The sequence below is a fragment of the Syngnathoides biaculeatus genome, chromosome 16 (assembly GCF_019802595.1).
Source record: "Syngnathoides biaculeatus isolate LvHL_M chromosome 16, ASM1980259v1, whole genome shotgun sequence".
NCBI lineage: Eukaryota > Metazoa > Chordata > Actinopteri > Syngnathiformes > Syngnathidae > Syngnathoides > Syngnathoides biaculeatus.
In genome coordinates, this window is record NC_084655.1 from 3,419,011 (window position 1) to 3,434,010 (window position 15,000).

The 15,000-nt window shown below is 41.0% G+C and overlaps 1 protein-coding gene across 2 annotated transcripts; it reads left to right on the top strand.

The window, feature by feature from the left end:
• The first annotated feature begins 2,201 nt into the window (after positions 1 to 2,201).
• smim22 (small integral membrane protein 22) lies at positions 2,202 to 12,898 on the top strand. Of its 2 annotated transcripts, none has more exons than XM_061846706.1 (4): positions 2,202 to 2,506; positions 4,177 to 4,318; positions 12,385 to 12,449; positions 12,629 to 12,898. In XM_061846706.1, exons 2-4 carry the CDS (start codon positions 4,189 to 4,191, stop codon positions 12,674 to 12,676), a joined length of 243 nt encoding a protein of 80 aa, XP_061702690.1. In that variant the 5' UTR covers positions 2,202 to 2,506; positions 4,177 to 4,188; the 3' UTR covers positions 12,677 to 12,898. The 2 variants fall into 2 exon arrangements, with proteins under 2 accessions (XP_061702690.1, XP_061702689.1); XM_061846705.1 differs by having other exon boundaries at positions 2,203 to 2,552.
• The last annotated feature ends 2,102 nt before the right edge of the window (positions 12,899 to 15,000 follow it).

The window sequence follows — 15,000 nt, forward strand, 5'->3', positions numbered from 1 at the left end:
ACTTTCCGCTTCTTATCTGGTGTCGTTCGTCTCCACGGCAACGTCTGGGATAGGAGGATGGCGCCAGCCGGTTTTCTGCATACAAAGATCAAGGACAACCACCGGCTCCACAACACATCCTTGTCTGATTAGCAAATGGACAACACTTTATCTGTTGATGAAATATATAAGGTCATATTTAAGCAAATATTGAAAGTGCAATAAAAGTAGAACAGTCTTCAACGCGTAGGGTCCAAACTCGCAAATCCCTACAGCGGTAAACTAACCTTAGCAGCGTGGGGAGACAGGTTGCTTACAGCGGATACCGCCGGGTGACAAACTCAGCCATTGATGAATTGACCCCTCCGTAGAAATTGGGTCATTAGCGTCTCTGACCAATCAGAGGCCAGAGATCTGCATAAACCACGCCCCTTTTTTGCATCCACCGTTACCTCAGACAACGTTGCATGGTCCAGTATAGCTTTTGTTAGTGTTTTATCGCGTATTTGGGTTCTTTAACAATAGATATGGTTAATTGTAATAGTGACGACAAGTATCCTGAAAGGCTAGTTGGTGGAGTTCAATTCGTACCCTTTCCAAAACCGAAGACCCAGTACGAAAAATGTCTTCGATGGATCAAACTTTGTGGAAGACCGCATCATCAACTGAATCCATCTAAAATCAACCGGGAACAGAAGACAGAGTACGAAAAATGTCTTCGATGGATCAAACTTTGTGGAAGACCGCATCATCAACTGAATCCATCAACCGGAACAGATATGTTTGCACGAAGGTAAGCCCTATATTTGATTTTCAGTACATGTCTCAGATAAATGAATTAGCAGTTCTTCGCTTGCATAACATAGCTACGTGTGAATGATTGACACACTTGATCTGTGTTGAGCGATATTTTGCGATGATCTGACTGTACAAACGTGTCTCTGTTCGGCGCTCCCGAGCTAAGCTAAACCGGACCTTGTTTGCACGAAGGTATGCCCTATATTTGATTTTCACTACGTCTCATATAAATGAATTAGCAGTTCTTCGCTTGCATAACATAGCTACGTGTGAATGATTGACACACTTGATCTGTGTTGAGCGATATTTTGCGATAATTTGACTGCACAAACGTGTCTCTGTTCTCGAGCTAAGTTAAACCAGACTAGCGAGTCCTAAAAGCCTTCGATGTGCACCGAGACACCAAGACTGAAGGAAGGATGTTTGAGGACACTATAAAGTAGTGATTGTCGTACTCGGTCGGGACTTACGTAGGTTCGGCACTAATTCAAGAATAATTATTGAGGGGAGCGCGTGACGTTACACAAAGAAAACGAGAGAAACAACTCGTAAATCAAGCCTCGCCTTCTTCTTTTCCTTCATACGGCGGTTCACAAACGGCTATACAGATACACATACAGATTCTGCACACAAGTGTGATAGGTAACACGAAAATAGGAAACTGTCAATGACGAATTTGTCTTTGGGTGATAATATATTATGTTATGTGGCTTCTCGGTCTTCCTCTGACTCCGGAAGGATCTCGCGCTAATATCAATGGTTTCTCCGTCGATATCAATGTAAATACCATTGAAATACCCCTCACTGAAATACTTGAAGACCTGCTGTCTGCTTTTCAACGATATTTCACTATTCGCTAAGAATGCGAGTGAGAAATCAGCTGGTAAATCGGACAATTTCGCTCTCATCTTTCCTTCCTGCGCCGCCATTTTTGCTAATTGTTTGTCTGAGGTTAGCACACGTGGGGTGACGTAACTTCAGGAGGCGTGGTTAAGTTTCCTGTACGGAGGGGTCAATTGGTTGTCAGCCTCCTTCTTTAGTTGGTCCATAGTATAAGCGCTTATCGAGAAGAGGAGCTAGTTGACGATGTCCGGATAGGTTACCGACGCCCACAGTTGTGTGCTCCATTTGTGTATCTCCAAGGCATATGGGTGGATATTGTCGATCAAAGCACACTTGTCATAACAGTTTCTGAAACAACATCTAATGAGTACTGATAACTTTCCAGAGTCTTTTTAGCCATCATGCGTCAGTTTTAACAGTCGTACGAACATTTGTGTAACTCCGGTCTATATGCAAAAGCAATAGAGTGAACAGCACGTCAGTAGAGTGAACCCATCCAACACGGCCAGGTGCCCTGGATGTAGTCACGTGGTCGAAAACAGTCTGGATCTTTATGTGGCATCTCTGCATCTTGACAAATGACAGTTGCAAGATGGCCGACACCTTGACGTATTGTTTTGAGGACGGCGAGTTGTTTAGTTAGTGTACATCTATGAGCCAACCCGTTAGTCCAGGCGTATTTTCTTTCGCTAAACTGAATTACACCGAGTTTTGCACGTATTTTCCACACTGTAATGGGTGACAAAGTTTGCTGCCTGTCCAGGCCTTAATTCTTTCACACTTCTCGTATTTCCAGCAACTCACTGACTGTTGATTAAACATTTATCGTTCTAATTTTCTTTGAGGCAGTCAAGGCGGAGTTTATGACGTCAAAGAGGTAGTACAGGTAAGACTTTGAACACGGAAGGAAATATAACAAAGGACAATTACTGGTAAGCGGACAATTCTCCCAAATAATGACAATTTTGTTTCTATATTGTATATATATAGAAATGCCAGGTGTATTAGGATAAGTTCATTTGATATTAACACTGTGTTTTACAGATAGTGGAAAGAAGTGATTTTGTGGCATTTGTTTGAGTATACTGAATACATTTTTGGTTTACCATTCAAGGATGAATAAAAGAAGAGATAAACATTTAGCACTTATTTTATTTTGGGTTTTCTGGCTCGAGGTATCATACACGTCTGGTTTTAATACACACTCAACAACTACTAAAGAGGATAGCCATCATGTCAGAATACCAGAAGTGTGTGCTGGGGAGGTTATTGTTTAGACATTTTTGTAGTAGGAGTAGTGCCCCATGGTAACACTGAGCAGAAAAATTCAGCAAACCCCCATTCTTGCTAGCAATCTTTTGGTCACAAAATTCAAAAAATGATCATTCATCAATCAAAGCATCTTTTAAATAATGTTTTAAAAAAAAAAAAAGTCAAAATCATCTGATTTCAGCCTTACCTTTTTTTCCACGAAAGCAGAAAAAATGGTTGTCTTTTAAGAAAAATAAAACATTCATGGCCACCTGCTTGGACTTTAAACAATGGGTAGGGGGGGGGAGATAATCAACATTTTGCCTATTTCCCGACATGTTTTCAATCAAACACTCCAACAGTCATTCCCAGAATGTTAGGTCACACTTCTAAAAATTCTGAGAATTTTCAATAAAGCTCATCAAAACCTTATCACATACCCAAATACAGTACAAGAAGAGAATATAATAAGTTAACATAAATTTGAGCATTTGAAAATGTAAATTACTAATCAGTCCCAATGATAAAATTCTGAACTTTAATTGTACTTTTGGCTATTAATGTAAATAATGAATAAGTTAAAATACAGTATGAACAAGAACATTGAAACAATTCAAGGAGACCATTAAGTGCACATTTTAAAATATGGATTTTATATATACATAGCACTCAATCACACCTTGATAATTTCTTTTAATGGATGGGAAATAAATGCAAAAAAAAAAGTGCTGCTTGTATTGAAGTATGAAAATTTGAAAATATTTGTGAAGCAAATTCGATGCAGAAAGTAAGAATTGGGTTTGTTTCTGGCATTAAAATTGTCTAATAGTGAAGAAGCTAACGTACAGTAAGTAACAATACTGTATGAGTCTTGGGATCTGGATTGTATTTCACACTGTTTTCCCAAAAGTGGGGGAAAAAAGTGAGCTGTAGCCACTGTAAATGTTAGTTTTTACTGGCACATGTAATTTATTCCAATGCTCAAAACTTGTTTTCAAAGCGTCCTAGGTAATTATAATTGATTGATTGATATGAATACAGACTCTTTCTGTATTACCCTTTAATTTTTTTGTAACCTCTTAATATGTCTTAAATGTGCTAAAAAAGCAAGACTTTTACTCAAATTACATAGCTTTCTGAGAAAACATTTGTTGTTTTTATATCATGCTGTAATCTTTTTTACAGCATTCGTCTGTCAGTGTCATTGATTTTCGGTAACAAGATATTTTCTCAAAAGGTCGATAAGGGTGGATAAAGTGAAACCATAGCACTCACAATTATTTTAATGTGTGGCTTCTTTTGTAGCAAAGTGGTATCATGGGACATAAAACCACCAAAGAGGACGTTGAGAGACAGTTCAATGATGTCATTTCAAGATTGCAGTCCAAGCAGTTGTTCCAGTCTGAATGGGACTTTGGCTTTGCTGTTGTCTTATTGGTCTTTATTGGTGAGCTCTTTCACAATTGCACGAAAAAAATCTTGTATTCCAGTACTATAATACCACTGCATCTCATTTTTTACGATGATTAGCCTCTATCTGATCGATGCAAAGTCAACCGGATATCGTGGTGACAACAACACAAGTGCATTGGGCTGAAAATGGCCACAATTAAGTCATGTTTTAATGCGGGTTGGGGGTAATTACTTAATAAATGCAATCATTTAAAACAGCATTTCGGGTTCAATTTGGTTATATCAATCCATCCATTGTCTTAGCGACTTATACTCACAAGGGTCATGGGAATGCTGGAGCTTATCCCAGCTATCACTGGGCAGGAAGTCAGGCACACTCTAAACTGGTTTCCAGCCAATCACAGGAGCACATGGAGACAGACAACACTTGCACTCACAATCACACCTACGGGCAATATAAGTATATCTTCTTTTCCTTTCGGCTTGTCCTGTTGGGGGTTGTCACAGGATGTCATCTTTTTTCGTCTTAGCCTATCTCCTACATCTTTCTCTCTAACGCCAACTGCCCTCATGTCTTCGCTCACAACATTCATCTACTTTCTCTTTGGTCTTGCTCTAGCTCTTTTGCCTGGGAGCTCCATCCTCATCCCCCTTCTACCAATACATTAACTCTCTCGCCTCTGGACATGTCCAAACCAACCAAGTCTGCTCTCTCGATCCTTGCATTTCTAATCCTATCCATCCTGCTCACTCCAAGCGAAAACCTCAACATCTACATTTCTGCCACCTCCAGTTCTGCTTCCTGTTGTCTCTTCCGTGCCACCGTCTCTACTCCGTACATCATGGCCGGCCTCACCACTGTTTTATAAACTTTGCCCTGTTCCAACCTGCTTGGACCCGTTTCTTCACTTCCTTACCACACTCATTGCTCTGGATTGTTGACCCTAAGTATTTGAAGTCGTTCACCCTCGCTATCTCTTCTCCCTGGAGCCTAACTCTTCCCCCTCCGCCCCTTTCTTTCATGCACATATATTCTGTTTTACTTCGGCTAATCTTCATTCCTGTCCTTTCTAGTGTATGCCTCCATCTTTCTAATTGTTCCTCTACCTGCTCCCTGCTTTCACTGCATATCATGATATCATCTGCATAGATCATGGTCCAAGCGGACTCCTGTCTAACCTCATCTGTCAGCCTATCCATTAACACAGCAAACAGCATGGGGTTCAGAGCTGATCCAGTCTCACCTCCACCTTAAATTTTTCTGTCACACCTACGATGCATCTCACCATTGTTCTGCTGCCCTCATACATGTCCTTTACTATTCCAACATATTTCTCGGCCACAGCAGACTTACGCATGCAATACCACAGTTTCTCTCTTGGTACTCTGTCATAGGCTTTCTCTAGATCAATAAAGACACAATGTAGCTGCTTCTGACCTCTGTACTTTTCCATTGGTATCCTCAAGGCAAATAATGCATCTGTGGTACTCTTTTCTAGGCATGAAATTATACTGTTGCTCGCAGATACTTACTTCCCTCTAGAGTCTAGCCTCCACTGCTCTATCCCATAACTTCATTGCGTGGCTCATCAACTTTATTCCTCCATAGTTCCCACAGGTCTTGAAATTGCCTTTGTTCTTAAAAATGGGAACTAGCACACCTTTCCTCCATTCTTCAGGTAACTCCTCACCGGCTAGTATACTGTTGAACAAGTTGGTCAAAAACGCCACAGTCACCTCTCCAAATAGTTTCCATACCTCCAGGTATGTCATCAGGACCAACTGCCTTTCCATTTTTCATTCTTTGCCATGCCTTTCTAACTTCCCCCTTACTAATCATTGCCACTTCTTGGTCCTTCACACCTGCCTCTTCTACTCTTCCTTCTTTCTCATTTTCATCATTCATCAATTTCTTGAAGTATTCGTTCCATCTATTTAGCACACTACTCGTACCAGTCAAAATATTTCCGTGTCCATCCTTAATCACCCTTACCTGCTGCACATCCTTCCCATTTCTATCTCGGCACTGCACTGAAGAAACAACAAGAAGCAGAACTGGAGGTGGCAGAAATGAAGATATTGAAGTTCTTGCTCAGAGTGAGCAGCATGGATAGGATTAGAAATGAGCTAATTAGAGGGAGAGCCCAAGTTGGATGTTTTGGAGACAAGGTTCGAGAGAGCAGACTGTGATGGTTTGGACATGACCAGAGGCGAGAGAGTGAGTATATTGGTAGAAGGGTGCTGAAGATGGCGTTGCCAGGCAAAAGAGCGGGAGAAAGACCAAAAAAAAGATTGATGGATGTTGTGAGGGAAGACATGAGGACACTGGGTGTTAGAGAGGAAGATGCACAAGATAGGCTTAGATGGAAAAAGATGACACGCTGTGGTGACCCCTAACCGGACAAGCCGAAAGGAAAAGAATAAGATTCCTTGAATTTGTTTTATTATTTGCTAGTTATGCTATTCTGTTTGCTGTAGTGTGATAAATATAGTTTCGATGTGACACCGTTTGTTCAACATTGTCAGTAATTACCTGCATACACAGGGAGTGTATGGCGCAATGTAAGCTTCTTCTGCTTAAACATATGAAATGCTTCACTGCCTCATGAGGACCATCATTTGGTTGCTTACATATATACTAAAACACGTGCTGGCATGCATGCTAACAGTGTAACCAGTGTGTTTAAGTGTATTTTGTTCGCCAAGTCACTCACCAACATTTGCAAATGTTGAAACGCTGTGTGCACACAAGGTGCACTACATTCTAAGGTGGCATGTCTAATGTGGTGCCTTGTCTATTTAAAAGAAAATGTAAAATGCCACTGACACAAAAAAAATCCCAGTTTAAAATAGGTATAGTTGTCAAAACTACAAATAATATTAATCATTTATTTGATGATAATACCAGTCGGAAAAAGTGAGCCGGGAGCATTTTATAAGAGTGCAAAGTAGCGTAAGTCTGACTTGACACAATGCGCATCCCAGTGGTGGCTATATTTGTTTGTGATGTCATTAGCAGGCACACACTGGATCCCTGGCATTGAAAACACGCTGTGCCGAATGCAATGACAGATGTACAAGAGTGATTTTTGGATTTTTCTGACGCCCCTTCAGAGACTGAAGCTATTTTCGAGGAAGAAATCATCTCAGAAGCGAATGAAGTGACCAGGGCTATTTTACCATATTGTTTCGAGCCATATTTGGACAATATGCGGATCACTTCTCCACTAACAACAGACTCCCCGACAGACACAGACGACGAGGACGAGGGACCCGATGAAATATTCAAAATGACTGCCCCATAGTTGTTCGATTTCCTAACACTTTTACAAGTCTTGTGTATGTAGTGTACTCGGGAGGAACCATGCCAAGTGAAGTAAATATCATGGATGTTATCAAAATTAATCTAGTGCTATGTGTTATGTGTGTCTTATTGTTATTTTAGTTATTCATTCTTTCTTCTTCTCCTTATTTTCCTTTCTTACCTACTTTATTACTTACGTCAGGGGTGCCAAGTCACCAGTAGGGGGGGGGCTCCCCGCCTGACCCACATCTGCGTCAGGGGAAACAGTGGCCCGCACCACCACTAACGGCGGCCTGCGCGCATAGGCACATTGAGCACCCATGACTTACATGGTTTTAAGTTATTATAATTTGGACTTTTGTTACATCCTGAGAAAAGGACTATTATGTCGTCGTACGCAGATTTCTAAAATGTTCCTATAAGGACGAGGATGGCTGCTGACTGAGCTTTTTATTAATACTGCTACTTTCGGACAAGTACACGGATGCCATCCTGCCTTACGTCTTCCGTCACATTTCTGGAACATTCGCTGGAAATAACATTCACCTATTTAGAATATTCGTTCGACTATGGTGATTCTACATCGTTTGGCCAGTTAGCTCGTGTTACACGCTACTAAACTGTCTTTGTATTTTTTTAAAAGCTCTATTCATACCTGTCATTTGGAACCCAAAAATCTCTTGTCCTTTGCACCTGTGCCATCCATTTTTCAGGACGAATCGGGTCTTTTGGAAACGTCTGAAGAGTGAATCCATCCTCCCGAGTATACAAGCAAAATCCACCAACACAACGAGCCGGCATTTTGGCTAACACGCAGAAAAAAACATCTAATTTCTCACCTGTATAAGAGGTAAATACATTCGACTCTGCAGCTGTAGATGTCTGCAAAATACGTCACTTCCTGGTTCTTCTCCAACCCAAAACAATCGACAGATTTTTCTTGGTGGGAGATGAAAAAATCGATAGCAACATTCAAATGTGTTGTGAACCAACGGATGATTCCATTCCGGCAGTTTTTTTTTTTTTTTTTAACAACATAGTAAATTTCATGTTTATGTGTCAGTGGCACATTAGCTACGGCCATGCTACCCTGACAATGTCCGATCTCATCAGATCTCGGAAGCCAAGGGGGTTTGGCCCTGGTTAATACTTGGATGGGAGACCAGCTGTAAGCTTTTCTACCCAGCTAAATTGCAGAAGGGTTGTGTCAGAAACGGCATCTGATGTAAAACTGTACCAAACAGATATGCGTTCATCTGAAATGACACGCTGTGGCGACCCCTAACAGGACAAGCCGAAAGGAAAAGAAGAAGAAGAAGATGTTGTCAATGGACTTCAAGATCTCCAACAATGTTCCCTCTCAGCTGTGCACCTCCGCAATTCCGTACTTGTAGCGCACAGTCAGCGCACATGAAAACCGATCCAGCGGAGTGAACCACGGCCTGGCGTCTTTTTTTTTTTTTTTTTAAACACGGCCGCACGCGGTGTTTAACAAACTGCTGCTCGGCCAATCCATGCCACACACTCTACTTCCTAGTTTACCTCACACCACCCACCTTCATTCTTAAAGAGGTACACTCATTTACAAACATCGCCCAACACCGGTGCTATCATTCGCAACACCGTCTGGCCAACATAGAGCAAAGACGAGTTATACATGCTGCTTATGTTTACTCTCGATAATATTGGCAAAAGTAAAAAGAAAAAGAAATGCTGTTGCTTTAATATATGTCGGAGTATGTGAATAATTTAACAAAAAGTGGTGAAACTGGAGGAGATTTTCTCTTTTTTGAGTGAAAAAGGTCTGGTCTGAAGCCAAAGTAGAAAGTACAGGATGAGATGGTGTGTAATGTTAAAATTCCACCTTGGCACAGCCTGATCGAAGGGGAATACAGTGCACAAAAAGCTAATTCTGTATTTTAAATATAGGAGGCTACATAAGATTAACCTTAAAACTGTTTGGAAGCATCATTAAGCATTCAACATGCATTGCTAAAGATATTCCACCTCCACTCTATGTATTATCCTGAATCAGATGCACCTGTGTGAGGTCGTTGGCTGCATAAAGACACCTGTCCCCCCATACAATCAGTAAGACTCAAACTTGTAACATAGCCAAAACCAAAGAGCTGGCCAAAGACACCAGAGACAAAATTGTACAACTCCACATGGCTGGAAAGGGCTATGGAGAAATTGCCAAGCAGCTTGGTGAAAAAAGGTTCACTGTTGGAGTAATCATTAGTAAATGGATGAACCTAAACATAAGGGTCAATCTCAATCGGAGTGGAGCCCTATGCAAGATAACACCTCGTGGGGTCTCAATGATCCTTAGAAAGGTGAGGAATCGGCCCAGGACCACACGACAGGGCTTGGTCAATGACCTGAAAAGAGCTGGGACCACCGTTTCCAAGGAGATTGTTGGTACACTAAGACATCATGGTTTGAAATCATGCATGGCACGGAAGGTTCCCCTGCTTAAACCAGCACATGTCAAGGCCCGCCTTAAGTTTGTCAATGACCATTTGGATGATACAGAGGAGTCATGGGAGAAAGTTTTGTGGTCAGATTAGACCAAAATGGAACTTTTTGGTCATAATTCCACTAACCGTATTTGGAGGAAGACAAATGATTAGTTCCATTCCAAGAACACCATCCCTACTGTGAAGCATGGGGGTGGTAGCATCATGCTTTGGGGGTGTTTTTCTGCACATGGGACAGGAGGACTGCACTGTATTAAGGAGAGAATGACCACAGCCACGTATTGTGAGATTTGGGGAGCAACCTCTTTCCCTCATTCATTCAGAGCATTGAAGATTGGTCATGGCTGGGTCTTTCAACATGACAATGACCCGAAGCACACAGTCAGGAAAACCAAGGAGTGGCTCCGTAAGAAGCATATCAAGCTTCTGGCGTGGCCTAACCAGTCTCCAGACCTAAACCTAACAGAAAATCTTTGGAGGGAGCTGAAACTCTGTGTTTCTCAGCAACAGCCTAGAAACCTGTCTGATCTAAAGAAGATCTGTGTGGAGGAGTGGGCCAAAATCTCTTCTGCAGTGTATGCAAACCTGGTGAACAACTACAGAAAACATTTAACCTCTGTAATTGCTACTGTACCCAAAAGACATTGATTTTCTCAGGCGTTCTAACACTTATTTGAAGCTGTATCACACAAATAAATAAATGAAAAATCATACATTGTTATTTCTGGATTTTTCTCTTTAGATTATCGCTCTCACAGTGGACATGGCTCTCCAATGAAAATTTAAGACCCCTCCATGATTTCGAAGTGGGAGAATATAGCAGGGTGTTCAAACACTTATTTTCTTCACTGTAAATGGTGTAATCTGAATCTTTTAATGAGGGATGTAACTTTAATGGATATGACCGATCTGACCCCAGTGCATACGCCTGATGTTGCTCACAGTGGTCATAGGGAGCGCTCACAGGCTTCCTGTGTTTGCTCAAACACGTCAAAAATTAGATGGATCATTGATCTCAACCATCGTGAAAATACAGTACATTAAAAAAAAAAACGTTTTAAAAAAAAAAAAACCTTGGAGAGCAAAATCCATGAATATGTGGAGCCGGGAATGGTGAACTGCAACTGCGGAAGGGCACACAATGTTTTTATTGTTTGACACAATATCACAACTTTATTGGAATTGGGGTTTGTACATCAGGAAAAGCTTTGTATTTCATAATTATTATTTTTTTAATTTTAATTTTACCTGATTTCTTCAAATGGAAAAAAACATGGAATCTGCGAAATTTTCCCTGCACTGTACAGCAGTGGTCCCCAACCACTGGGCCATGGACTGGTACTGGTCCGTGGATCAATTGTTAACCAGGCTGCTGAAGAAATAATTTGTTCCTTTGTATTCATTATCTGAGTCTGAACAATCTTTTATTTTGAAAAATGACCATATTCTCTTGGTTATATCTAGGTCACTTAAGTGCCGAAATCTACCCCCACAAGTTAGCAAAATGAGTAAAAAAAACACATCTTTGGACAGTTTCTTTTCGAAAGGGCGAAAATAAGCCACCACCGTGGAAAGGGTCTAGTGAAGAGACAGAAGAAAAGCCTTCAACTTCCAAGAAAAAGAAAGTTATTAACCACATCATAGCTTTGTGGATTTGAACCTGGTTTCAGAACTGTCAGGCAGCTGTCCAAACCAGTCGTTCACACCGTCCCACCAGGTAAAAAGTTATTGAATCAATTCCAATCCACTGAATGGTTTCAGATCATATTGATGTAAACCAATATCATCCCTGAATTGAATCGGCAACAACTTGTGATATGAATCGAACTGTTGCCAGGTTAGTAACGGTGGTCTGCAGCATGTCGGACTGGTTAGCTTATCTGCCACATGGTGCAGGCAGTGTGCGTTCAGTTCACACTCAAGTGATGGTGTAAATGTGAGTCTGAATGGTCATCTGTCTCTGTGTACTGAATGTGTGCTCTGCGACTCATTGCCGACCATTTCCGCGTGTAGTCTGCATTTTCTCCAGAGTAAATTAGGATTGGCTTCAGTTTCCCTGACCCTGACTAGGATCTGCAATGTAGAGAATGGATGGATGGATATACAGTTGGGGAGAAAAATACTCAGAGGGCCACTGATTGTGGAACTTGTCCATCTTAAAAAAAGATTCCGTTGTACAATCCTATGCATGTATTGATTTGACTACATTGAAGTGCGTATGAGGCCACTTTAAAATCATTACTTTTCTGGTTTCACTGCACAGCTTGACTTTAGATATCCTAGGAAATTCTCATGTGTTACTGTGTGTGGTGGCAGGTTTGATCCTACTTATGGTCCTCCTGGTCCTCATTCGGTGCTGTTGCTGCTGCTGTGATGAAAAGGTGAAAACACACGTGGTTTGTTCTTCACATATGGTGGAAGAAATATAAGTGTGCTCACATCTTGAAATGCAATACAATGTTCACCTTATAGTTCTGAAGATATGTGTCGTCACACGATTAAACATTACGTGTGGAGGTATGATATACAAGGTATGATAACTTGTTTTTTGTTGTAACAGCCTAAACGTCATAAAGTTGGAATAGACAACATGTCTTTGGAACCATGACAGCTGAACAACAACCTGGAGAGTTTTCATCAACTCTTGTGCTAAACATTTCAAAATGTGATTTCACTGCTTTCACACCCAATTAATTCTTTATTTGCTCTTGTGAATTTCAATAATTGTTGTACCTGATATGGGTTCATCTCACAAAATACAGTTACCCATAGTTTTGATTGCACTTCATTTGATTTGCTTTTAGTACTGAAAATGCTGTGATTGTTTCATTAAAATGTGTACATTTAATAAAATGTATAATAAACTTTGGTCCATTCTTTTTTTAGTATATTGATGATTCACATAATGTCCCTTTAGTGTGTTTTGTAGGTCAGATATGCAGTACTTTCCTGTTCGTAATTTAAAAGTACAAACGATTGCCTGGAAGATTGGTGGAAGGCTGCCCTGTCACTAAGGAGGTGGTTTCCTGGGGGAGTCATACATTTGGCCAGAAATACACTTGGACCCTGAAGTTGCTAAAATGGCTTCTGAAAAGTACTTAGGTGTAACTTTCTGACTGACCAGTTTCTTCCATGGTATCAAAAAAACTGCTTTCTTTTACAAAATCATCCTCATGCATGACAAAGCAGCATCTCAAACGAAATACAAACAAAAATTCTCCAAAAAACAAATGTAATGAATGTAAGAAATGTGATGCTACCCTCAAAATGCGGTCCGATGTCAAAATTTACGATGTTAATGTTTTGATTGAAATTGTTTTGATTTTCAGTAAATGTGACCTTCGCATGCAGCAAATAAATTCAGTATATGACTACTTTCAGTTCTAGAAAACCTGTCAAATCAAAAGAAATTTAGTTTTGTGCAGTAGTGGGGAACAGTCCATTTTTATAATTTTTTTTTTAACTCATAATAATGGGGTTTGTTAAATATTTTAATTATTTTCTGATAGTTGACGTCTTGAAAATTATGATGTCACTTGTTTAAACGAGGAAAAACATCTTCCATCATAATTTGTAATGCAGTGAATATGAGTACGAATGCTTGTCTTTATGTGCTCTGCAACTGGCTGTCAACCAGTTTAGGACATACCCTGCCTTTCGCCCTGAGTCAGCTGGGACAGGCTCGCCCATGACCCTATTTAAGATAAGCAGTATGAAAGATGGATGGATGATGAACTTCACAAAAGTTACCACTTTCTAATTTAAAATCAAGATTCTATTGACAACCAATCCATCATATCATCATATTCCACTTAGTTTTAGTTATTCGACCACGTGACTACATTACATGATACACTACATGGCACCTGGCCGTGTTGGATGGGTTCACTCTACTGACGCGCCCTTCACGCTAATGCTTTTGCATATAGAGTTACACAAATGTTCGTATGACTGTTAAAAGTGACGCATGAGGGCTAAAAAGACTTCGTAAAGTTATTGGTGCTCATCAGATGTTGTTTCAAGAAACCGCGGTAACTCGTTTTTGCAAACTTATTATAATGAAACAGAAAATACAGATTTTGGAGACATGCATTGCATTCACACACAAGTATTGTGCTTGGCTGCTAGATCAGCTCTGCTAATATGAGACAGTCACAGTTGTTGCCGTTTGGTTGATAACTGCTCCGTTTTCTCGTGCTGGTTGTTGATCACAGCTGACAGTCGAAAGAAAGACGCTTTACAACCCGTTTGAGCAACCGATTACATAGCAGTGCGCCCCCATTCACACGCCTTTCTGAAATGATTCCTGGTTAGTTATGCGTGTTTGTGTGAATTCACCAAACCAAGATGGTGCCTGCGTTCTAAATTGGTAGGTATGTGACGTCAGTTGAAAACAGTCTATAGTGTGTGGCACATCAATTTGGCATACAGAAGTAGCAAGAGACATTGAGTCTGAGGGGACCATATTCCACGCCTCCATTGCTGAGGCGGCAGACTGGAGCTCTGGCTGGAAGGTGGTCGGTGGTTGCCGTGGCTGCAATCCCCGAACCCGTTGGTGGACGCCAACAATGAGGATTGCCATCAAGCTGAAGGATGAGTCCTATTAGGCATTTTTGGCCAGTGGGACTCCTGAGGCTGCTGATTGGTACCGGCTGGCCAAGTGGAATGCAGCTTTGGGTCGCTTAAGCGAAAATTCGGGGGTGGGAGGAGTTTGATGAGGAAACAGAGAAAGACTTCTGGACGGCTTCGAGAAAACTCAGGTCCACCATCTTGTGTCTCAGGATGGGGAAGCAGTCATCATCAATACTGTGTATAGTAGAGATGGGGGGCTGCTGACTTTGACGTGGGATGTTATGAATCGGTGGGGAGAACACTTCAGAGACCTCATCAATTCCACTGGAATGTGAGTCTTTTTTTCTGATAAGTTTTTCA

Coding starts and splice junctions, on each gene's coding strand:
- smim22 (XM_061846706.1), top strand. CDS start 4,189: ATGGGACATAAAACCACCAAAGAGGACGTTGAGAGACAGTTCAATGAT. Junction 4,319..12,384: donor TGTCTTATTGGTCTTTATTG/GTGAGCTCTTTC, acceptor GTGTGGTGGCAG/GTTTGATCCTACTTATGGTC. Junction 12,450..12,628: donor GCTGCTGCTGTGATGAAAAG/GTGAAAACACAC, acceptor TTGTTGTAACAG/CCTAAACGTCATAAAGTTGG.